This window comes from Vidua chalybeata, chromosome 13, assembly GCF_026979565.1.
Source record: "Vidua chalybeata isolate OUT-0048 chromosome 13, bVidCha1 merged haplotype, whole genome shotgun sequence".
NCBI classification, from domain to species: Eukaryota; Metazoa; Chordata; class Aves; order Passeriformes; family Viduidae; genus Vidua; species Vidua chalybeata.
In genome coordinates this window covers 17,391,393-17,415,392 of record NC_071542.1, presented here as the reverse complement: position 1 = coordinate 17,415,392, position 24,000 = coordinate 17,391,393, and the positions used below count along the sequence as shown (strand labels likewise).

At 38.5% G+C, this 24,000-nt stretch overlaps 1 protein-coding gene across 6 annotated transcripts in view; it reads right to left on the bottom strand.

Moving 5' to 3' along the window:
- The window catches only part of MEF2A (myocyte enhancer factor 2A), an 81,102-nt gene that overhangs the window by 39,746 nt on the left and 17,356 nt on the right, over positions 1–24,000 (bottom strand). For all 6 annotated transcript variants that reach the window (XM_053954243.1, XM_053954239.1, XM_053954242.1 and 3 more), the window contains exons 2-3: positions 7,089–7,286; positions 2,392–2,595 (exon numbers count right to left, since the gene is read on the bottom strand). In XM_053954243.1, coding sequence (XP_053810218.1) covers positions 2,392–2,595; positions 7,089–7,142 — 258 coding nt within the window. In that variant the 5' untranslated portion in view covers positions 7,143–7,286. The remainder of the gene's footprint in view (positions 1–2,391; positions 2,596–7,088; positions 7,287–24,000) is intronic.

The window sequence follows — 24,000 nt, the reverse complement described above, 5'->3', positions numbered from 1 at the left end:
GGACAGCAACAGATCACTCCCATCTGCAATAACATGTTCAGCAGAGACATAACTGCATGCATCAAAAAAAAATTCTAATATTCATTTAAGATGCCAGTGCTCTCCCTCCCACTATGTTTTCACAAACATTCCAGCAGCAACAGAAGACACCAAGCTCTGGGCATATGAAAGCAATTCCTATGCCAAAACTGAGCAGGAGACAACTACAAGGGGAAGATGTCTCATTGATTTCACTTAATCATGTACAACATTTCTATCTGCCCAGTACTGGAAATAAGTAGCAGCCGATTTGTTTCCTCCCTTACCCAGCTCCTGAGCTGTATGGAATTACCTTTCCTTCTAGCCCAGAAAAATCTACCCTCCTGTCATGCACATCAGGACCACAGTGGCTCCAGAATAGTTCCACGGTGATATTATGTCCCAATAAATGCCATTTGTCACATTCAAGGAGGTAAGTGAATTACTAAACTAAGATCTATACATTAGCTATAACTCCATAAAATGGAATTACTTTTTATAATTCAGTTTAGTGTGAATTTGACAGATTTTAGGTGCTTTGCTACAGTAATTTTCATTTGTTAAAATAGAATTTCAATGTCATTACAAAAAAGAGAAGCCATTTTACATTGTTCTTTCAGCATGTTTCCAAAATGCTGGTGATGTCACTAAACATCTATCACACTCCAAGCACCTATCAATCCAGAAAGAAAAAACCCAAAAATATTTCACAACCAGGCTAAAGAGCACACAGGGCTAATCTGAAGAGATAGAAAGCTGCATTCCTAAATTACACTGTATTTGAAAAATGGGAATAAAGTCCCAAATTCCACACTAGCATAAAACATTAAAGCCAGAGAAGAAAAATTAGGAAGAATCTGCAGATGAGTCCTTGCATGTTCCCCCAGAGCACATCTGCCCTTGGGTGCTAAGTGCACTTTTAATGTACTTGTCAGGGATCAAACACTTGACCCTGGTAAAAAAACCCACCAACAAGAAGAACCCAGAAAAGCAGCCTTGCAGAGAATTATTCTGGAAGAGGTCCCTAGTCCTTGTGATGTGAAGAAGCACCATTACCATGAGTTGCAACAAAGAGAGGCCCTGCATGCAGAACAAAACCCAGCTGAACTTGCATTCCTGTCTCAAACTCATGTCTATCACCATCAAAAGCTCATTCTGCAGGAATTAGGTTTTCCCTTCCTCTCCAGTGGCTATCCCTTATTTATGCTAATCCACTGACTAAGCCTTCAACTCTTCATGGCTTGTGTTATCCCTCTCTTTAGAACTCAATGCTGAAGACAGAAGTTGGGGAGGGTTTTTTTCTGATCATAAAAGACAGTTGACAAATTAGCAGAGAATCTTCTCAGAAAGAAATATAAAGCATTTGTCTGTATCTATCTCATTTTTTGCTTGCACACTCATGTACAAGATCAGCTAGTACCATCCCTGTACTCTGATCCCCTTGGCAATAGGCTCTTCAGCTATTCAAGACTAATCATTATTCTGAAATCATTCCTAAAAAGCAAGGCATTTGTTCAGAAGACAACTTCAGAATTTAAATTAAACCCTTAAGTCAGCCACCTGTTTTGGTCTATTTACAGGACTACTGGAGACATGCTCTGAAATGCAGTTACAGTACATCAAGGCTCCAATTGCCAAGAAAATCCTTGAATTCTACTGCACCTAATTTAGAAATTATGTACTGAAAAGAGTTTCTATTTAAAGCTCAAGCGTTATAAAAGTAGATGAAACCAATACCTTGGAGTAAATATATTCATGTTATTCTATTAGTGTAGAAACGGCAGTTGTTCTGCTGCTATTTTAATTGACAGTCACTGGACAACAAATTTAATTAAGTTCGTTTATTCAAGAGATTGGGGTTTTTTTGCCTTTTTTTTTTTTTTTTGGCTGAACAAGGGGCAGCAGAGGTGGTGGCTGATATGATCCATGTTCAAGATATGACTGGTAAAGTGGCTACTACCTCAGAGGAGAAAAAGGGCCAACTATAATTGTCTGTTAGGCTGAGGGCACTCTTCTGACCTTTCTCTCCCACTCAGTCGATTTTTTCTCCCCATTAAAACCTTGAACATTTCTCCCCCTCCTTCCCCAGAAAAACAACCATTTTTCACACCTCTATTTCCATTGCCAAATGTGATTGAAATCAAACATGCTTCCCCACTGGCAGGGGGTGGAGGGCAGATGGGAAAACAACATGGCTGTAAAGACAAGTTATTGCCTTAGAGAAACCCAACTAAAAGCAGTAGTTTACATTTTATAACACGGTATTAAATAACTTTAAAGCATTTGATTAAAATATCTTAAAATGCTCTACATTGCTCTATGTTTTAATTATTAAGGAGATAAGAAGACTGATGTGTCTTCTCAAATTGTTACCTCAACAATATCTGAGTTGGTTCTGCTTTCATGGGGCTCGTTGTATTCTGTGTATTTTAGTAGAACTTTGTCCATGTCAGTGCTGGCATACTGAAAGAGTTTGTTAGAGCTGTTAAAAATGATGAGTGCTATTTCACAGTCACAGAGCACACTCAACTCATAGGCCTTCTTCATTAATCCAAACTTCCTCTTTGTAAAGGTGACCTAGAGAAGAAAGAATAATGATTGATTTATTTTTTTAAAACACATGAGAAGGAAAATAATCAAGGTATACACTGATTGAGCCTACACCATTTACTCCTACTGTAATATGCAGCTTAACACAAGAACTGCCTATAATATCTAGTGCCAATTTTAGGGGCCCTATGTTCTCTATTAGACTAAGTTAAATAATTACAAAATACCTTCAACTCTTCCACTGGTAAATAACTACCAAGGAGAGTTAAATTTTAGTTAGAATAGGATAATTTAGCTTTATTTCCTCTGTTCAATAGACTGACTTTCCAGGTATCACAATATTTTCTCCTATGGTACTCACAACCTTAATTATAATAAAATCAAAGAAAACAGAACAATCAATGGAAGTAACACTTACTATGCACTATGATTTCTAATTATGTAAAGCTAAGAAATATTGCTATTTTGTTGCTATTAAGTCATCTAATCAGATTCACTTATAATTTGACTTGTTTTCTGCCACTTGGAAACATCAGGAAACAATTGTTCTGTCCAGTTAGAACTGCTGTGGGGAAACAAATCCATTACAGACCATCACACAGGAGCATCTACCTATGAGTGAAGGAGGAAACAGTTATGAAAATTACCATAAGTCATGATTAAAAACAAGTTTAAAAAAATCTTTCCTTTCACAAGAAAGCAGCTAAGGATATCAAAGTGTCAATGCATTTGACACCCCCCTATTACAATTCCAAGCACTCTGTGCTTCCAAGCCTCTGTGACAGGTGAGTGATCCACAGGCCCCATGTCCCACAGACAACAGTCAATGAGCTTTTGCAAGAGAGGAATGAAGTAAGACACAAGAAACAATCAAACCTGTTTTCTGAGTGTCTGCAGTTTAATTACCAAGCTGTACAGCAAGTTTTTGGGAAAATGGATGGGAAACTTCTTCTGTATATACACACCTGAAGGCTTTTTTCTCCTCATTCTCTCACACATATTACTTTTTTAAATACCATTAATAATGCAAAGCAGATCCTATTCTTCCCACCACGTTAACAGTCTCAGAGGATACCCAGCTGTTCTTCTGACACTTAAAAGGTTATTACCTGAGTATGAGCAGATATAGAGAGGTACCACTGTTTAGTGTTTGTCAGGAAAAAGGCATTATAAGCAAGATGTGTGTGTGCTGTGTCACCTGGAGAAGTCCTCAGACAAAAGAACGAAGGTTTACTGCCACTGAGGACCAGGAGGATCCTGGACGAGAGCTCTCCATTTCTTTTCTGGAATTTTATCTTTCTCATCTCTTGTAAGGCTGCTTCACTTGTGAGATTCTCAGCTGGCATCAACTTCTCCCTGGGTGCTTGGACAGTGCTTAGCACAAACCCCTCTACCACAGCACCCTGAGCCTTTCTTCAATGTACACAGATTATTTTAAACTCAGTTTTCATTTCAGAACCCAAAAGCAGTCTTAGTTCTCTAAATTTCTCTCTTTTTCCCTTCCATTTAGGACCACACCAAACTCAAAAATTTGTTTCTTTACTGCAGGTAAATCATTTCCCCAGCACTATTTTAACATTGCTTAGCAAAAAAATGGGTGAGGAGGAGACAGCAAAGGCAGCAAGATTGAGCTCCTTTGATATCTAATTTACTGTGCTGGATTCTCTTCAGCTTAATGAAGATAAATGTCCTACAGCTCATTCAAGAAGATAAAGCTGCTTAATTAATAATACAATGACAGTCTCATGACAATCATAATGCCCCTGAGGAATGGTCTATATACTCTGTTTTGAGCTCACATACAATCCCATCAGAAATAAGATGCTTCTGACAAAACAGTAGTTTTTCTTCCCACACAAGTTATATGAACTTGCTTTGCAGGCAAAGCTCTGTCCCAATCTAATTATATTTTCAAACAAAGAAAATCTAAACCTCAAACTAAACACCCAACCAGGACATCACAGGCATGTCCGTGAGTGACCTACTCACCAGCTATATATGCCATAGAAAAACTGACAGGACACAACTGAACTACACTTTCTGTTCAAAACAAACCCTGAATGCCCTCCTTATCTGGATCAATGAAAAAAAAAAAAAAAAAAACCCAAAGTAAATACCTTATAAATGCCCAGTGCATCAGAGCATACTAATATGCTAAAATTCCATTTCCTGGCTACCAAAACAACAGGACACCAGTGGGGATGAAGGCCATCGATATCTCTGCATATAAAAACTAAGATTCCACTAACAAAAACTATTTACTCTCTGTAAAACCTTGTAAAAACAAGATGCAGTGTGTTTTCATCTGAGTTTCCAGAGAAAAAGGATAAGGCAAGCCTAATTCTACTTTTAAGTTAGATCTTAAATCCTCTTCCTCATCACTAAATAGCCCAAAAAGGTGCTAGTCAAAAACCTGCCAGAAACAAAACTAGAATTTCATCTCCCTATCTTGCTTCAGTCACAGCAATGGTGTAAGTGGTCTAAAATTTCATACAAATGCACTGATTCTCTTCCTCTCCATTGTTTCAATCTGAACAATGGGATGGGGATTCAAAAGAAAAAAACAATTTCTCCTGAAAAAAAAAAAAAAAAAAAAACACCTCACCAAAGTCAGGGTAGAAGCGCAACACTATTTGTTTCTCAAGCAGAACAAAACCAAGGTTGCCCAACTTAATCCAGATTCATTTAAAAAAAGGAGTAAGTGGGATCAATATCCATCTCCTCCATGTGCTTTAAGTTGTAGAGCAAGATCTGAAAAGAACTGAAGTCATTAATTCATCTACTTTTACTACGTGTACTTAAGACATTTATCTACATCAAACATAAAGTCACTGGGTGATTAAAGCTGTTCAAACACAATACTTGGCTTTCTCCCAAACTCCAATAATACTTTTCTTGCTATATATAGACTTCTCAGAGTTTACATTGCTTTAAAGTGATACAGGGAGAAAAACAATCTTGATTTCACCAACAAAACAATGGGCTCTGAGCTGATGTGTCAGCAGCAAGAGAGTCCCATGGAATTCTGACCCCAACGTCAAGCTGCTGCTCAGAAGTTAAAAAAGGAAATCAAACAGCAGGAAGGGAACAGAACAAAACAGCAGCACACCACTATACAAGTCCATATTTTGCCTGCACCCTGAATTCTGGGGCCCTTGGCCATCAGAAGTAATGGAGCAATACTCCAAAAGGTTCAAGGAAAAGGAGCAAGAGGTGTGAAACAAATTCTGTATTAAAACAACTAAGCAAGCAAGGCAGCTATAGCCTGAAAAAACTTACTTTAAGAGAAAATAAGCAAGTGTGGACAGACTGTGCATAGGGAGTCACTGTTGGCTCTTCCATATAAGTAAGAGCTGAATAATTGACAGAACCATGACCAAGGGAAAATAGAATGGTGTTTCTTGAAACAACAGGCAATAGACCTATAGGAAATTCTAGACAAAAAATGTTGTAAATGCTGCAACATTATAAGGGCTCAAAGGATAACTGGTGGGGGGTGGGGAAAACAAACAAAAAAAGCCCATTAATGGTTTCTAAATATACGGAAACCACATCCAGCTCAGGAAATCCCTGTGCTAAGAATAGTTAAAAGCTGGAAGAGGATTACAGGCTGTGTACATGTGCATCTCCAGCCCACACGTATTTGCTCATGACCATCACTGGACAAAGGATGTTGGCCCAGCAGCACCTTTGGCCTCAGCCACCAGCACTGCTCTTAAAGATATTAATATAATAAGATCATTCCTGCAATAATTTGCCTTAAAAATGACAGCTTCCAGTTATCCCACTATATATTTCAGTATCCAATTAAACTTTTATTTTGCATCTCATGTAGCAATTCAGAAATTAAGAGGAAACATGACTGCAAGAGTCATCAACTTTTGGCACTTTTCAAGTTCACAGGGCACCTCTCTGTTAGGGCACAAGCAGCCAAGTGAGCAGCTTTCCCTGAAACATTCATTTTGAGCCCTCTTCCCCCCTTCTGACTGACAATTTTTAAAGACTGTTGTAGCAAACAGCTCTTACAAGAAATATAAATCGATGCTTTTAAATGGAATGTTAACAGAATTTGTTACTGTATCCAAAGGACTGAAGATACTGCCCACAGCTACCTCAAACTCCTCAAAGTGCTACAGAAAATACCTTTACTAGATCCTTCCTGAATTTCTTATCCTTTCTCTGCCTCCAGTAGTAAGTGCTCCTAGTAGTTATGAGATCAAATCATGTGTCTGTTTAAAAACACCCCTCCACTCTACTGCTAGCACAGTAGGGTACCATTTAAATAGAAACAGCAATTTTAATTTTTAAGTAGTAAGAGTTATTACTTATAAATAACATTTTTTCCTCAAACAGTCATAAAATCATTGAGGTTTCTTATTCATATTCTGGCAAGGGCATCTGTGGATATATGAAGACAAAGCTCAGCTTTAGAACAGTGAATTAGGATGAATGTATTCAAACTTCCCATTAATTTTTAAGATTACTGATGGACCTGTTCATGCAGACTCCTTGTTTCTCACCTGCCTATTCCGTTCATCCATTATTCTCGTGATCTGTATTTTCTTTCTCCCCATTTTCGCCTCTTCTTTCTTTTGTTTAGCAATCCAGAAATAAACTAATCCAAGAAATGTCCCTCTTCAGTGTTCTAACACATGATACAGTTTTCTTTTACTTTGTCTTCAGCTTGAGAAACGGTTCCTACTTCTTCTTATAAGCACCTAAAAAAAAATTGAAAATATTAATGCACAAATTGCTAAGAAGGAAGTGTCATTAAAAACCCGTAGAGCCAAAAAACATGTGCATCATGAAATTTCTGTAAGAAATCAAGTGTTTTCATTAGTAAAGTATTACTCTACACACTGTCTTCTAATTAAACTCCCACTGGTTTTCTGCATGCTACATACAAACTACAGACTTAAAATGACCAATAATTTCACACACTTCCAACTGAATGCCTCAAAAATACAATTATCAAAGGGGTGGTGCTCATCACTCTAAGCTTTAGGCCTTTAGTTATCTGAGGTTTCACACATTTACCAGTTTTGGTAAACTCCATTCAATATTTTAGGAAATCTTATAAAGAAACATTTTGTGTTGCTTGTTTTCTCTTGTAAAATTATCACAAAAATAACAAAACAAAGCCATGAGAATATCACGTTTCTGTTCCTAAGCCAAATTACATCTCCTTTTGTGAGCCAGTTCTTGGGGTTCCATTGGGAAACAAGAGGGAGAAGGAAAGAGGGAATCTCTCTGCTTAAAAGAGACCAGAGAAAACACTTTTGCAACAAAACTATTTCATGGTTACCACAACACCAAGGAAGACCTGAGACCTGATACAGTTCCTCTCTCTCCAATAACATCTAAGTGCCACATCTGCCAATACCCATTTGCAGCCCAGCACCTGTTTCATTGTTATATTGTTCACCAAGAGAAATGTGCAGGAAACTTGAAAAGCCAGTGTGTCATCACATTTAAATCTGCATTGAACTATCTGATATTTAACAAACGTCAAATGTATTTCCAGTTAAAAAACTGCTAAGCCATATTCGAGACATACTGCTTGAATTGTAGGATAACATTAATTGAAGAAAACTGGAGAAAAATTTAAATTAAATGGCTTCTAGAACATGAAGGATATACTAGAATGTATAAACATGAAATAGGTGATAATAAGATAAATAAGTTGTACCTAATACTGATTCAAAGGGGTAAAACCAGCCCCAGTATTAGCTGATAACCTCTCTACCTTCCCAACCCAGAACATCTTCTGAAGTAAAGCCTTGCATATTTTAATCTGGGTGTCACCATGCCATATCCTTGAGGCCATGTGTAGAAAGTGGTGCAACCACATCACCATCAGACAGTTAATGAGCAGAGACAGCAAAGGCGATTAGTCACAGGCTACACTTCACAATACATTCAATTTACACCGAGGAAACAGACATGATGTTCTTGGGAGGAAAAAAACAGAGGTGGGGGAACATCACAAAATGAAGGGATGTCATTTTCTATTTACCTGACAGCAACAAAGGACTGCTTTAAAAAACATCACAAAACGCCCAAGAGTATTTAGAAATACTATTTCATTAAATTTACATTAAAACAACACTTACACACTATGATGTCCACTGGTCTAAAGGATATGCACTAAACACTGTCTATAAAGCAAAACATTTGAAAACATCTATCAGCACTGCACTGCTTTTGTTTTCTTCATGAAAAAGGATTTCTTCCAAGGTGCTGCTAAGAAGGTAATTAACAGACAGTGAAGACCAGATGAAGCAGCCTCTATACAACCAACAGCACCCAGGGAATATCTTCCAAGGAAACAACAGTTGGCATATCAATTTATCCCACTTTTGTTTCAAAAAAATTTCTCAGCGCATGCTATGATCACACATTAAATTTAGTTCTGGAAAAAATCTGGTTGCATCCCTTGAACATACTTAAATCAAAGGATCTCTAACCAGCTCTTAGAATAATTTGTTTTCTCCTTCATGTGTGGCTTCATTTTTTAAATCTACCATGTATTATTGAATCAGTTCTCTGAATAGAGAATTACCAGAGTCCTTACTCTGCTTTTAAAAGCCCCCCCCCCCTTCATCATCACCAGTACACAGAAATGGCCACCACACAAGGCCAAAGATCCATCTGGTGCAGCATGCTATCTGTGGCTACTAGCAGGTATCAATAGGATGGCCAAGGAAGAACACAGGAATAGAGTAATAAAAATATAAACTGCATATTAAATGGTTTTTGAATCAGGAACTTCTGAAGTCTTTCTGCCTCCTGTGACACATACTCAAAAGCAAGTCTATGCAGTGAATAAAATAAGGAACTCTGGGGAAAAGGGAGAAAGGAAGATAAATATGATATAAAATTATGCAATATAAGTACTAAAGAACACAAAATAAGAGATGCACAAATATTTTGTATGTGCTAATGGAAGGCAAAGTAGCAGGGAAACACTGTTATCTGCTCTGTGTACTGTCACACAAAGGGAAATGGGAAACAGTAATTTTCACCAACACTCTGTTACAGCTTTGGGGTGTCATTTCAGGTCTTTTACAATGCTTATGCTCTATAAGGCATAAAAACCTCAAGCTCTTCTCCATTTATCAGAGTTCACTGTTCCCTCTCATCTCAAGTCTGACTTTCTTCAACCTTCAATACTTGTATCACATAGAAATTCCTATCTGCTTGTGTGCTTGCCCAATTCCTATCAGCTTGTGTGCCCAGCCCGGGTCTGGGCTCTCCTCCCTCTCGCACAGGTTGCTATGGACACCAGAACCTGCCCTGGAATCACATTTTCCTAAGGCAGCCCAGCTCCAGGATGTAGCATCCCTGTCATTCTGAAGTCCCACTCAAGGTGATTTTCAAAGCTCAGAACTGAAACAGAAGTTTGGCTTGAGCTCAGGGCAGAAAGGACCTTGACACAGCTGTAAAATCAGAGAAAACTCTGCAGTAAAAAGGCACTTTCCATGCATGGTCAGAACATCCCAATAGGAAATTACTGCCAGTGACAAAGGCACATTACATTTCTAATAAGAACAACGACTTTTCCTTTTACTCATCCTTGATCATGTCACACCTGTGGTTTTATTTTCTATCCTGACTAGTAACAAAACTATGTAAGATAAGATATAAGACTGGGTCCAACACAGGGTTCCATCAGAAATGTAACTAGCAAAGTTTTCATTTTGCTAAATCATAGTTGCATTACAAACATACAATTAGGTGAAGCTCTTAATTCACAAAGCCATTTCACCTAGAATATCAACACACTTCTGCCCAAATAAAGGAAAACCTGCTGATATACACATGAAGATCAACCCACACTTACATCTGAGACTAAATATGAAACTAACACAAAGTAACCTTGACGAAGGTAAAGTTCTACTTCCTGAAGTGACAGAATCCAATCACAGCCACCAAAGCTGCTTCACATTACTTGCATGGGCACACAGCAGCAAAAATAAGTTTGACTTAAAGAAGGACTTCAGGTATATATTGGACAAAATAATTAGAGTAAGAAGAGAAAAAGAAGGAAAAAATCCCACACGCTTCATGTTGAACTTCAAATGGAAAATAATGTCAGCTTGCAATAAAGGCAAGAAAAATTATATTTGTCCTGCCCAGGTAATAGCCTCTCTATTTGTTTAAAAGTAAATTATTCCAAATTGTCTGGATTTATTCCCTTTCCCAAAACATGTAAAAACAGCACACTAATTACTGACAGACAACAGAACCACATGCAGAAACATACCCTCACAACTGCACATCTTCAGGAGCTCATCTGAGTTTGTTGCCAAGATTGCTTTCAGTTTCACAGATTGTTGAGAGAGATGTAACTTTAAAGCAAGGAAACTGTATTTGACCTATTTAAAAAGATTCTTTCAATGGTTCAGTGGAAACACATTATATCTGTGCAAAACTGCACAAGGTCTGGAAGCCTCCTGGCAGAACAGGTTAGGAAAAACTGTGTCAGAATCATACTCCTTCCATTTAATTTCCTTTTATTTCCCTCTGACTCTGTTTTCTTGAAACTTCCATTTCACCACCATGGTTACAGGTTACATCTGACAGTCCCCGTCTCCTCACGGCTCATTTCCAGCAATGCACACAAAGGAATGAGTGTCCTGATGTCCGATCATTTGCATGAAAACACAGATCTGCAGAGATGCATCTTCCACAAGCCTTGGCTATGCCTTACTAAATAGCAGAGAGTAATTTTTACTAAACCAAGATTAATAGGTCTTTTTCTAGTCTTAAAAGAGCCTGTGCAGATATTTTTGTAGATATGGCCCCTCAGTATGAACTGGTGAGCACAGACTGATCACAGCTGAACTGCAGAGTTGCTGGTTATTCTGACATTTTGCACACCTCACATTAGCAGAATATAAAAATTCTCATTCACAGCAACGCAGAGATGAGCCCCACCACGTGTAGGCTGCTGCACACCCACAAGACAGAAAACACAGAGTATCTCATTTTTCCACAGTACTAATAATGGACAAATGTCAGTGTCCTCGCTCCCTGCCCCACAGCACTGAGTAGAAGTAGCTAGGAAAAAAAAAAAAAAAAGGAGTCAAAGAATGTCTTCACCAAAGTAATTTATCTAAAGGTTAAAGGGCTGTGTGGAACACGGCCAAACATGATTCTCAGACTCCATTTCACTGTCCAGAAGTGAGAAAGAAGAACATTTTCTTCTTCAGAACTTCAAAGAGATGCAAACCATATAAAGTAAGTACGCAGCTGCAAACACCTTTTTTTTCTAAATCCCATACTAATTACACAAAATATGGTCACTCAGATATGACTGCACTGACACATGCTGAGGTCTATGGGATGTCATCTCTGTGCTCTAGACAATCCACCAGCCCTGCTCCAAAACTCACTGCTACCACCTGAAAGCTAAATTTGAAAATTAAAATTCCCAGCAAAGGGATTTTTCCATACCTTTGTGTCTGCACTTAACAGAGAGCACACTCAGATCCTTGCTGGGGTTTTTGCAGAGGTGTGCCAAACCAGCACCAGAGCAGTTTCCTCCAGCCACATTTCTATAGCCCTGTCACCAAATATTGCTGTAAGTAATGTCAGATAGAATTGTTAAACAATCACACGGCACCCTTCCAAAACCAGGGTACATGCTGTCATTTATCTCTCCCTACTTGCTGCACCACAATCCTAGGAAATAAATCTTTTTTTCATCCTGAGTTTAGAAGCCATTCTTCTCCATCCAAGCAGAGCCTCACAGTAAATGAGAGTGGCCTCACAGCTTCAAGGTCCTCAGCCACCAAGTGATACACAAGCATTGTTATAAAACAATAATAGAACCCTTAGCCAAAATTACTTTTTTTTTAAGTGGGACAATGTAAAAAACAGGAAGCCATAAACAATTCTTTATTGATATTCTGGTTTTATGCATCATAAAATACTTGTTTCTTTCAGTTGGGAAGAATAACACACATCTCTGGTACAAGACAATTTAAATAAGTTGTAAGATTTGTGAAATTTTGTAACCGAACACGGTCCTCATCTGCCACACTAACATCAAATCTATTTTTGAGCTCCTAGTTTGTAAGTAACAGAGCTTTTCAAATTATGTTTTGAAGGCATTAGAAAAGATCATGAAGTATTTTCAAAAAATATCCTTACTGAAGAACTGCACCTTCCAAGTGCTACTTAAATCTACTGTTGCTGGAAAAGGCCCTTTCTGCCATTTCCTCCATGCACTCAGTCTTGCCTAAGATGAAGTGAAAGAACTCCATTTTCTTGCACACAGAACTACAGAAATCTGAACTGTATCAAAAATGAACTAAGATTCAAATGTCTGTTTTAAAAACAAGTTTTGTTACTCCTAGAATGCACTTCTAAGTTAGATTTTCCTGACCTGACAGACCAGTTTTCCAGAACTATCAGGATCACCTATGACAGTACTTGCACTCCTAGACAATGTGACAAATGTGGCCTTGCCCAGGATCAGGAACAGCCAGGACTTCTGCTCTGGTTAGTTACTTTCAATTAAATGTTAAGATTTAATAATACTCAATACTCTGACTATGCACTTTTTCTTGGCCTACTCTTCAGTCCAAAAAATCTCTACAATCCTATTCTGAGTATTTATAATTTATACTCCCTAGAACCAAAGCAGCCATAATCACACTATATACATATTTACTACATCTTTTCAAGTAACACTAAATTCTATTTTATTATTCCCATCCATAACTTTTGTATTTTCTAAAGTAATTTATCCTTGCATTCTCAAAAATACTTTAAAACATAGTTAGAAAATAAGATCTGGAAACTGCTGAGCTAACAGTGGAGAAAGACCACAGTAAGAGAACTAAACTTTCAATACTGGATTAAAATCCAATTTTAGATACAGCAAAATATAAATATTAAGTAATCACAAGAATTCTGCTGCCAGACTCCTAGAAACAGATTAAGAAAATAACTACATGACTGAATAGCTATCTGGAAAACATGCTCCAGAGAGTTTCTCAAGAAACTTGCTCCTAATTTATCATGTAATTTGTTGAAAGAAGTGCCTTTTCCACGGTATACAAAAATAGTCACAAACAAAGATGATTCGGGACACTGTTAACAAAACAAACCCCAATATGTAAAAGCTGAGGCCAAAAGGACTGATTTCTTACTGAATGAACCAGAGCTTTTACAACAACTGTGTCAGTTTGATCACAATTTTATAACTTTTGATCAGATAAATTCTCCCCTTTTTTTCCATTTACAGCTGTTGGAAAATTAATGAACTAGATGCAGAAATCTAAACTTAAGTTTAGATATGATTGCTCCATAACAGAAGAGCATTTGCAGGTATTTAATTAGTGTAAAACTCATGTCTGACAGCTTTCACAATGACAAGCTCAAAGTGCAACGCAAAGCACTTAAACCCAGCTTTTAACCCCATAGACATCTGTACATTCTAAGCCAGAGAAGCAAGGTTTCTTTCCTGAAGCAAAATATACATATAAAACACATTAAATGTTTCTCAAGATCAAAAGCATTGCCTCATTCTTATCAGGAATTTGTAATGGCTGTGGAACTTAACTACCATGTGGCCAAAAAATGGCACAGAGCCACATCTGTGTTATTACAACAACTCTCGGGCTCAAACGAAGGGAGCCACCAGAGGAACCTTCTAAAACGCTGATAAGAACATGTCTGCCAGAGATGGCTTGAAATTATACACCACTGGCCCCACAACGAAAAGCTGCCACACAACAGCACTCCTTTGTACAGGAGACAAAACCTCGTGAAATGTATTTTTTATCTTCGTCTTGGGATGGGGATCACCAAAACCTTGCTGCTATTCTCAGCAGGAAAAATAAATTTCATGGTTTAAAAGCAGCCTAATAATGACTGGGAAAAAGTCAGCTGAACAAGATACTGAGCACTGGTCATTAACTAAACAAAAAACAACTAATAGTGTGACCAATTAAAAGATTAATTCTCATCTTTTTCTTCATCTTACAGTAAGACAGAAAATACATATACAGTACTGTTCAGTTGCCTATTAATATATTTACCAACCAGAATGGAACTTTCTGGTTTTGCAACGTCTTTATACTTCATTAATCTTCTTCAGGCTCACTGATGCATCTTTAGATAACACTTAACATACCGTTAAGTCATGGCTTTAAGAAAAAATATTAACATTGTGAAATCTCTTTCCAGAAGTCTTCATATTTCATCAGTTACAGCAATGACACTCAAGCTTTAATTACTGCTACCTTGGCTCATTACTTCTCCCATCTCAATTTAACTTTATCAATAGATCAGAGAATACAGATAATCTTATTTTGCATAGCAACATGCATTTGGCAAAGGTGTAGCTCATTATCTCCGAGTTCTCACAATGGCTCTGCCCCACTTGTCACATCTCTGTTTATCTCTATGGCAATCAGCAGAGCACACAGAGCATTGCCATCCCCAGAGCTACTCACTGTACACACACAGGAGATGTTTCACAGTTCCTGGAACAGAATTCAGCTGCACAGTCCTAAATTCACCTGGTCGGGTTTCTGTGAAATTCGAGATAAGAGGCATCTCTTTTTTTTTTTTTTTTCTGTCTATGTGGTCAGTAATCGCTTTCATCCCTTTGTAGATAATTAATTTAAAGGTTTGCTCTGTCCCTTTTTTTAACATGGTCATGCCAGGCTGAATTCAATGGGTGGAGCATTTTAAACATAAGCAACAATATGTCAAACTAAACTTAAATTCAGGTTCCTGACATTTCTATATAGAAATCCTTACCCACACAGAGCACTGTTCTTCCTTTTGTCTCTGAGAACATGATTTAAGTAGATCATCCTTTCTGAGGAGTACTGAAGCTTTTTGTGTGCGTGTTTTGGAGGGGGAACACTATTTTACAACCATTTAGAATCTCAACCAATAACCTACATGTAAAGAACTGAACATTCATAAAACAATACTAGACAAAAATACCCATCTGTACAAGTTCTGACTTACCATAACCACATCTCACACTAGATGCTTTTTCAGAAAAAATAAACATACAAAAACAACATCCAAAAAGCACAAATACAGTGCACTACTTTTACACACAGTTCAAAATTAGACAAGGTGCCAACTGAGCTAAATCAAGCAGCATCCTGACATAAGTCTTGAAATGTATAGAAATTAAGACAGGCAGAAAAAATACTCAGAACACAGCACATACCGTAGGGCAATGTTATGAGATCTATTACTCTTATCCTTCAAATATTCTCTTTAAAATTGCATTCAAATTCTGCAGGCTGCACTTCACTTTCCTTGGAGCAAATGCCAAAGCAGCAATTCTGCAGTCAGGTAAAGCAGTGTCTGTGCTCAGTACATTCAAACTGACTGGTACAGAACTGGTACATTTTTTCCCAAGGCAAGAATAGAAATTACAGCAGATTTCTCCCTAGGAAAGGTGTAAATAAAAGGCATTTGTGTCTGTCTTTTACTTTCTTCTACTGGAAAAAGAAAACAGAATGTAAATTATGAGGTAATCTTATTTAACACAGAGTTTCCCTATTGTAGAAAATTGTACCAATTTGGTACTTCAGCAAACTGATTTTTTGGATTTGCAGCAAGAGTTCTAGAACTCCATGACGTCTGAACATTAACTAATGAGTAAACTTCTAGTAATTCTTTGTTACTTTTTACGAAGAGGAGAACTGTCCCCTGTGCCTGCAAAGTACAAACTGTTGAGGTAATACAACAAACAGCCACAGGACAGCAACTTCAACACATGTTCCTGAACAAACATTACAGCAATCAAAAACATTTACAGCTGACTCCAGGAATGTAATGGGATCCGAAGGCAGCCACAGCATTCTGTGGCTTTGCTTATACGTTATATCCTACAGAGAGCTTCCTCAAGTCAGGCTTCAAACCTAACAACGCCAGATCTTATTGTAGTTCTCAGCAAGGGACAAATGTGAGTAGATGAGAGAATGGAAAATGGAAGGACTATAAACAAGATTCTTCCTTGCACACTGTGCCCTTGCGAGATAGGTTCTGGCTTCCAAGTTGGCTTCAGTCAACAGTGGCTTTGTGACGCAGAGCGCTGAACGCTCCCGTTCTGTACTTGGGAAACATCTTCCCAAGGTTTGGCTCATCCTCAGTTATCTGCCTCTTCCTGATGTTATAGATCAGCTTTTCTTCATGCTCTGCACAAGCCACAGGCTCCAAGCTTCTTGCACAACTCCCATCTGTGTTGGTTTTTTGCTAGGGCTTTTTTTACCTGCTGTGACAGGCAGTCTCCACACCATTTCTCTTTCTTACCAACTACACACTTCCAGTCTTCCTGAGGATTCCATGTGACAGGCACCCCCCCCTTTAAAGGAAATAGGACAGGAAACCCAAGAAGAAATACAAGAGAGAACACACATCAATGATCTATAAGAAGCTTTAAATCACTGAACAATTATCCAGAAAGCTTTCTGGATAATTTATTCGATGTCTGATTAAATGACAGCATGCAGTCATATTGTTGAAGTGCAACAATTACAAACCAGACAGACACGACAACATAATGCTTCAAGCAGCCTGCATGCCTCAGAAAGACACTCAGCAAACCATAAAGACGCCTACGTGTTTCTAACAAAGATTAGTGGCAAGTTTCTTACTCCGTGGCTGCCACAGCCTTTGTTCAAAAATCAATCTCTGCTTTTAAAATTCAGATATACCATCCGTTCAAACTTCTAAATAAATTTTTTTAAAGCTATACTAAGTATATACTATATATAGTTAGTATTTCTAAGATATTAAAACCACATTTCAAAGGATTATTCCCGTCTCTGCACTGTTTTAAGCAAACAGTCCCATCATATTTAAATAAAATAAACCACAATTGTTGTTGGTGGGGGAGCTACAGCAGATCACAGAGCAGGTCCTCTCCAGACATGCATGGAGACAGTTTCTTTGTAATCTAAACATTTCAGAATCCAAGGCAGGCAGGTAGCAAATAATAAAACAACATACAAGTGAGATGAATCCACTCAGCTACACCTCAGCTGTGATAATCTGCAAAAGGATTACATACAGGCAGAACTTAGGCAGCATCAAGGAACTGAAGAAAATGTTGCTGGGCATCACAGGCAAGAAACTGTCTGACTCCCATGACCTCTCCAATGTCAGCAGCCACTTTTAAAAGCAGCCTAGGATGAAATTCCTTACAGCCCAAAACATTTTATCGATCCAAGTACAAGTACTTCATCTTAACAGTGTTACTGCCCTCCATTTGGATGTCCAGATCAATCACGAGCTAAGACTGCCCTAATCAACTACAGGGCAAGCCATTAAAACCAGAAGTTTAGAACATTAGGATCCATACCCCCAACACCTAAACTTACTGCGGTAAACTCCATTTTTACCAAGAATATTATTCAAAATATATTCTGCTTATAAACATTTTTCTTTTTTGGCAGGTGATGTCTGGTAGTCTGGGCATTATGCCATTAAGATTAACCGAGCCACTTGGATTCTCTTGCAAAAATGTCAACTTAACTACACTGATAATAGAATATTGACTCTTCAGCTACTTCAAAACTATTGTGTCCTTAGCAAGAAACTAGCACACACAGTTAGTTAATATGGTTTAGTTGAGAAACTGAAATTCAGGATACTACAGTAACTCTGTTACTTGTTATTACCTGCAAGACAGGGGAAATAATTAGATTTTACCATTTGCTCTTTGTTGCCAGAGGCTGCAAATGGAAAAATTAAGTTGTTTGACCCTAAGTAACATTACTGCTTCACTTGTGATTCAAGTGTTAGATAGCAACATGTATTCAAATATCTGATTCAACAGCTTCTGGAGTGAAATATTCCATGACTATAAAAAGAAGTGAGAACTCTCATCCATTTGTTCCCATTATTGTATTAAAAACAGAAATCCTCAAAACTTCAAAAATATCTCAATTTCTCTTCCTGTCAACAAACCCTAACAAACATCTTACATGTAGAGGGCCACTAAAAAGGTGAATTAGAAGATTCAGCTGAGAGAAGTTTAAGTGAAGGACCAGAAAAACTTTAATCAAGGTCCCAACAAGAACCAGTTAAGTGATTCACACAAACATAAAGTCCTTCTGATAAACTATTATATGAGTAATGAATTACATCACTGAGGAGCCCAACAAGAGCAAGGAATACTGAAAAAAGAAAGGTATCACAGTTGTTGTTAACATATTTGAAAGGCAGCTGGGCTGTTTTCACAACTGCATTAAGTAGCCAGGAATCTGAAGCAGAAGCTCAGACAGTTTCAGATTACTGTAGACTTCCCTTACTGAAAACCTCCTACATTTAAACAAGTATATTCATTTACCTTTGACATGAAACATCAGATGCAAATGTGAGCTGTTTGAAACTATAAGAGAGACATCTTCACCCTCACCACTTTGTTGGCCAAGCAGTATCTGATGCAATGACTGCCCAGACCTGACAATAACCAGGGTCCCTCAGGAGTCAGACTATAACTATAGCTGGCCATCCAGACCCCCCATTGTGCATTAAAAATGAAAAAACAGAAACTGCCAGAAACACCAAGAAGCAGCCCTGAAACCATGTCAGAAGAGAAGACTGAATGATCTCTTGCACTATTAGACAGAGTGGACATCTCAGCACTTAATTATGGAATCACTGATTTAAACCTGCTCAGAACATACACAAAACAGTGTGTATTTCCCACACACTGCTGGGTCCCTTCCATCCATGCTGTCTTCTTCATCCCTGACAGAACCCTAGCTAAGAGCCCTTAGGAACTTTATTTGAATTGCAAAGCAAATACGAAGCAGTTAGTTGTGAATGACTTCTTGAAGGTGTATTGTGGTTAAGAGCAGCTGCATTCCACCATAAAACCTGGAAGCTGCCTGTAGTCCTGGTAGCTCAAAGTGTGCAATGTGCAAGTTCACACACCTCAGTCAACCCATGAGCTGGGAGGAGTGAGATCAAGCTGGTGTTGAACTCCTCATGTGAAGTGACAAACTTATTTAGACACAGAAATTATTTTCATTTATTTACCAGTATCATCAGAGCACACATGAAAGCACCTGCAATCTTTTCTGTTCCTTTCTCATAAGATAAGGAATTTTGTCTTTCTGAAAAATCCTGTGTACTTCTTTATCTGGGGAAAAAAACACTCAGATTAAATACATTTCTTAAAGTGGATTCTGTATACTAGAACCAGATGCTAACTTAATTATTTTACATTATCTCATTTTACTCATTCTACGTAACTAACCTGTGAACATGATTATATGGAGTTAAATGAACAAAAAGTAAACCACAGCAAATTGAAACAGTTTATACACAGCTTTCAAGAACCTGCTGAGAAGCATTCCTGCACCTGCAAGAAACCCTAACTCCTCTTAAAAAAAACTTCATTGTTGAGTACTCTGGGCCTTCAGGACATTAAAGCATTTCTCTCTCACATGCTGACTGGAAGCCTTGCAGCAGCTGAAGCAATAAATATTGACAGCAAGCTGGCAAACAGCAGATAGCAGTGCTCTGCTCTCCAATTTCACCTGCCTCAGCAAAGACCCAGCCTGCAAGGGACAGCACACCCAGGGCCTCTTCAGCTCCATTACTGCTGCTCTGGCCTGGATTGAAAATGTGTTTTCCCCTCCAATACTGGTGTGCCTTTGAACATACCTGCTTCTCTATACCACCCTGAGAACCTCAATCTCCTCACTGCAACACACATACACAGCAACAAAGTTTTAACTGGCTACAAATCATACTGCAAGAAACTTCCAGCATCCAGTTCCACCCTGTCCTGCTCTTTGGTGATGCTTTTTAAGTCTTGCACATGAGGCCACACGTTGCTTAATAAAAACTAAACAGCCAACTCAGAGCAAACACTGGAACAGCCGTATGCCAAAATACAAGATAGTCCTGACAGCTCATGAGAATTGGAATTAGCGAAGTGGATTTTAATTAGGAAACTGTATTGGTGACTGAGTTCTACTTTTCCCTCAATTCTCACCTCATATCCTCTACTTTGAGGCAGGATTATAGAAGCTGCAAGAAAATGCATTCAGAAATGCATTCAGCTTAAACAAAATTGAAAACAAAACACTGTGACTACAAAATTCTATCTTCCCACTGGGAGAAAGGGATTTTTCCAGCAATTCACTCCCTGCATTCAGACGAACTACAGATTGCTAGTTGGTTTTTTAGCAGACTCCATCCTGCTGCCAAGTTAACAGATTTTTAAACTGAGATTTGAAACAAAGACTTCTTAGTATAACGCAGAAGGCAGAGCACTGAGTTGGACCCAGTCCTCCAAACTTGATCTTATGACTTCATCTGGAGCTCATACACTTTTACCCCTGCACAGACACACCTATGATTACGGGCTATGTTTAGATTTGTAAGAATTCACCAACATCCAGTGTCATCATTTTCTCCAGCGCACAGCTTCACGGAGGGAGGGGTGGAGACATTCTCCACACTATAAACATTTGCCTACTTTCAAAGGAAGATAGGAATCAAAACAAGCTTACCCTGTACTTCTAGCAGACACCACTCTTAACATGTTACATCAACCAACACTTGTGGAGATTCTTCCTCCTAGCTTCTGGTAGGTTTCCTTCCTCTTTGTCTACCACTGAATGTACTTCATTTTGATGGTAATATCTGATTAACAACCTCAGCAAGCCTTTAGAGGTGGCAGGCACTCCCATTTGTAAGCTTCACTTACCCAAAATAACACAAACCCTTTAGTATTCCACAACAGAAACAGCACCACATAAGATCTTAAGGCCACCATCACTGCACAGTTCGGGAAGAGATCTGCATGCATGAACCAGATCCATTGCACAGGAATAACAACATTTAAAGCAGCACTGAGCTTCGGTTTAAACAGAGTAAACTAAGAGTTCTTCTCTCACACCCTACTGCTGCCAAATCGTTCCATCTGCATTAGCTGCAAGATGTCAGCTTGGGCATGGGAAGGAAGAATTATTTATTGAATCCTCTGATTCAAAAATCTCCTTTCAGTCAAACAGGTGTCCTTGCCCAGGTGGAACAGAAGCCACAATATTCCTGAACAGGATGGCAGTATCCCCTCAAAATTCCCATACAGAGGAGTGATGCTCTTAAGTCTCAGTGCTTTGTGCTTTTTTGAATGAGTCCAGTTCCTTCAGGGAAAATGCTCACCATGCACAGCTGGAAGAAAGGCAGTAAAGGGAACAGCAGGTCCTCAAAAGCAGAAGTGTGACAGAGGACAGCAGCAGAGTTAACACTAAGTTTGTCTGTGACATTTTATCTAATTTGATGCCACCTAGCACAGAACAAAGACACAGACCTGGCGTTCTCAATTTAGTAGATTCAAGCAGGCATTAAAAAGAAACTGATTTTCATTCACTTTTGAGGATTTCACCTTAAGGGAAGGTCTTTCAAGGATGCACATGATATTCTTTGGCCTTCTGAAAATTAAATCAATTAAGCACAAGACTCAGTTCTTGTAAAAAATTATTTAGAACAGCCATGAGGAAAGGAAAACTATATCATGAAACCAAAGAAATATTTGTCAATAGCACTGACTAACCCACTAGAAAGAGGCTGCAGCTTTTGCTAGAAGTCTGAGTTTGCACTGGTGGTTCTGCAGTGTCTCAGATCCAGGTTGCTATGGAAAAAAAAAAAAAAAAAGGGGGAACTCTAAAGGGACCTTGTTGTTTTCATATGGCATTAACTCAGGAGCTTGTGCAGGAACATTATTGATATTTTGAACCTCTTAGAAAGACCAACCATAGCTTCCAACACAGCTACACCCCCCAGGGCTACAAACAGGACACATGCTAAGGTACATAACAGATGCTTTATGGAATAAATTTCAATTCTCTACTATGTTTAAGACATTTTAATGCTACCTTACTATGTGCACCCTTAAAGTACACAAAATCTACTATGCTTCCTTGCAATTCTTCTGCAAATGCAGTATCTACCAAAACTACAGAAATCAACAGAAAGTATCTTCAATCTTTGAAGGAGTTCACTGGTTCATACTGACAGCGCATCTAGAATACAATAAAAACCCAAAATCCAAAAACAAATTATTCAGAAGAAAGTGCCTACATGGACTTCTCAACAGGAAGAGATGGAAAAAGCTGACAGCTAGAAGAGGTATGTTAAAATCACAGCTGGGGGAAGGTGGAACCCTTCACTCCTCTGCTTTCAGGCAAGCCTCACTGGCAGGACGTGGGGCCACCCAACCGGGGAAGGGAAGGAGCTCCCAAAGCATTCAGAACCCACTTGAATCCTCCAGCTTAAGGAACACAACCATGCAAGCCTGAGACTAAGGAAATCCTTTAGCAATGTGTTGGTAGAAACATCATGTCCCACATTCAGTATTAAAGATCCACTCTGCTGCTTGGTCCAGCCCAGGACATTTCTACTCACCTGGGCCCACAGCTGCTGTGCAAGAACCACGCTGCTACCACAGGGAAAATGGGATTGTGCAACAGAACAGGGGACAATGAGCCAATCACCTCACCCTCTGCTCAGCACAAGACATCAAAAACCCTAAACTGTAAACAAACATCAACATCACACTTTCTGCAACAAATCAGCAGGGAAAACACTAAATTTTATTAGGATTTTGCATAAGCGAGATTATAGTCCATTAAAGGGATTATCCACTCTTTAACGTGGTCTTGATAGAGGACTAATGTGTGCCACTCTTCCCTGCTTATCATCTCCCAAATGGTGTCCTGGTAAATCTGCAGAAGGCACGTAAATGACACTTCAGCTTTTAAGCACAGATGATACCAAGACATTCTGACAATATCACAGCACTGCCAAAATTTACAACTGTGGGTTTTCTTAAAGATTAAGTACCTGAGGATCAGATTGCTATTTTCAGATTTCTTTTAAAATTTAATCTTCGGTCATCATGGCAGCAGAAAACTGAACTGTAACAGCCAAAAAAACCCAAATAAAACACTCCAAAAATTATGGTGGATTTAAAAAATCTAATTACTTTGGAATTCTATCTCTCTCACACTGATAAGCAGCGACATTGCTGCAGCATTCCAAATTCTGAGTTGGTTACATCCCAGTTACAAACTGAGTCTCTTTAAATAGTTTGGTAACATTTTATTTAATGAACAGAATCTGAAAACATTCAGAGAAATGTTAACTTTTGAGAGCTTCTCTGTTTTATTCACTTTTATAAGATCACATGGTTACTAGACACATGCATGCTAAATATATTACATGCTACCATGGCAGCAGGTCAGTTCTGCACAAGCTGCTTGTATTAAATTTCTCCTGTAAGTGACATTAGAGTTTAGCTCTGCTCCAGCACATATAGGAAGAGGCTTCACATTCCAAACTACCATCTGAAGGGGAAAACTATGCCAACACAGTACAAAGTATGCCTGTGCTACTTTAACCCATTTACTATTTTAACACACA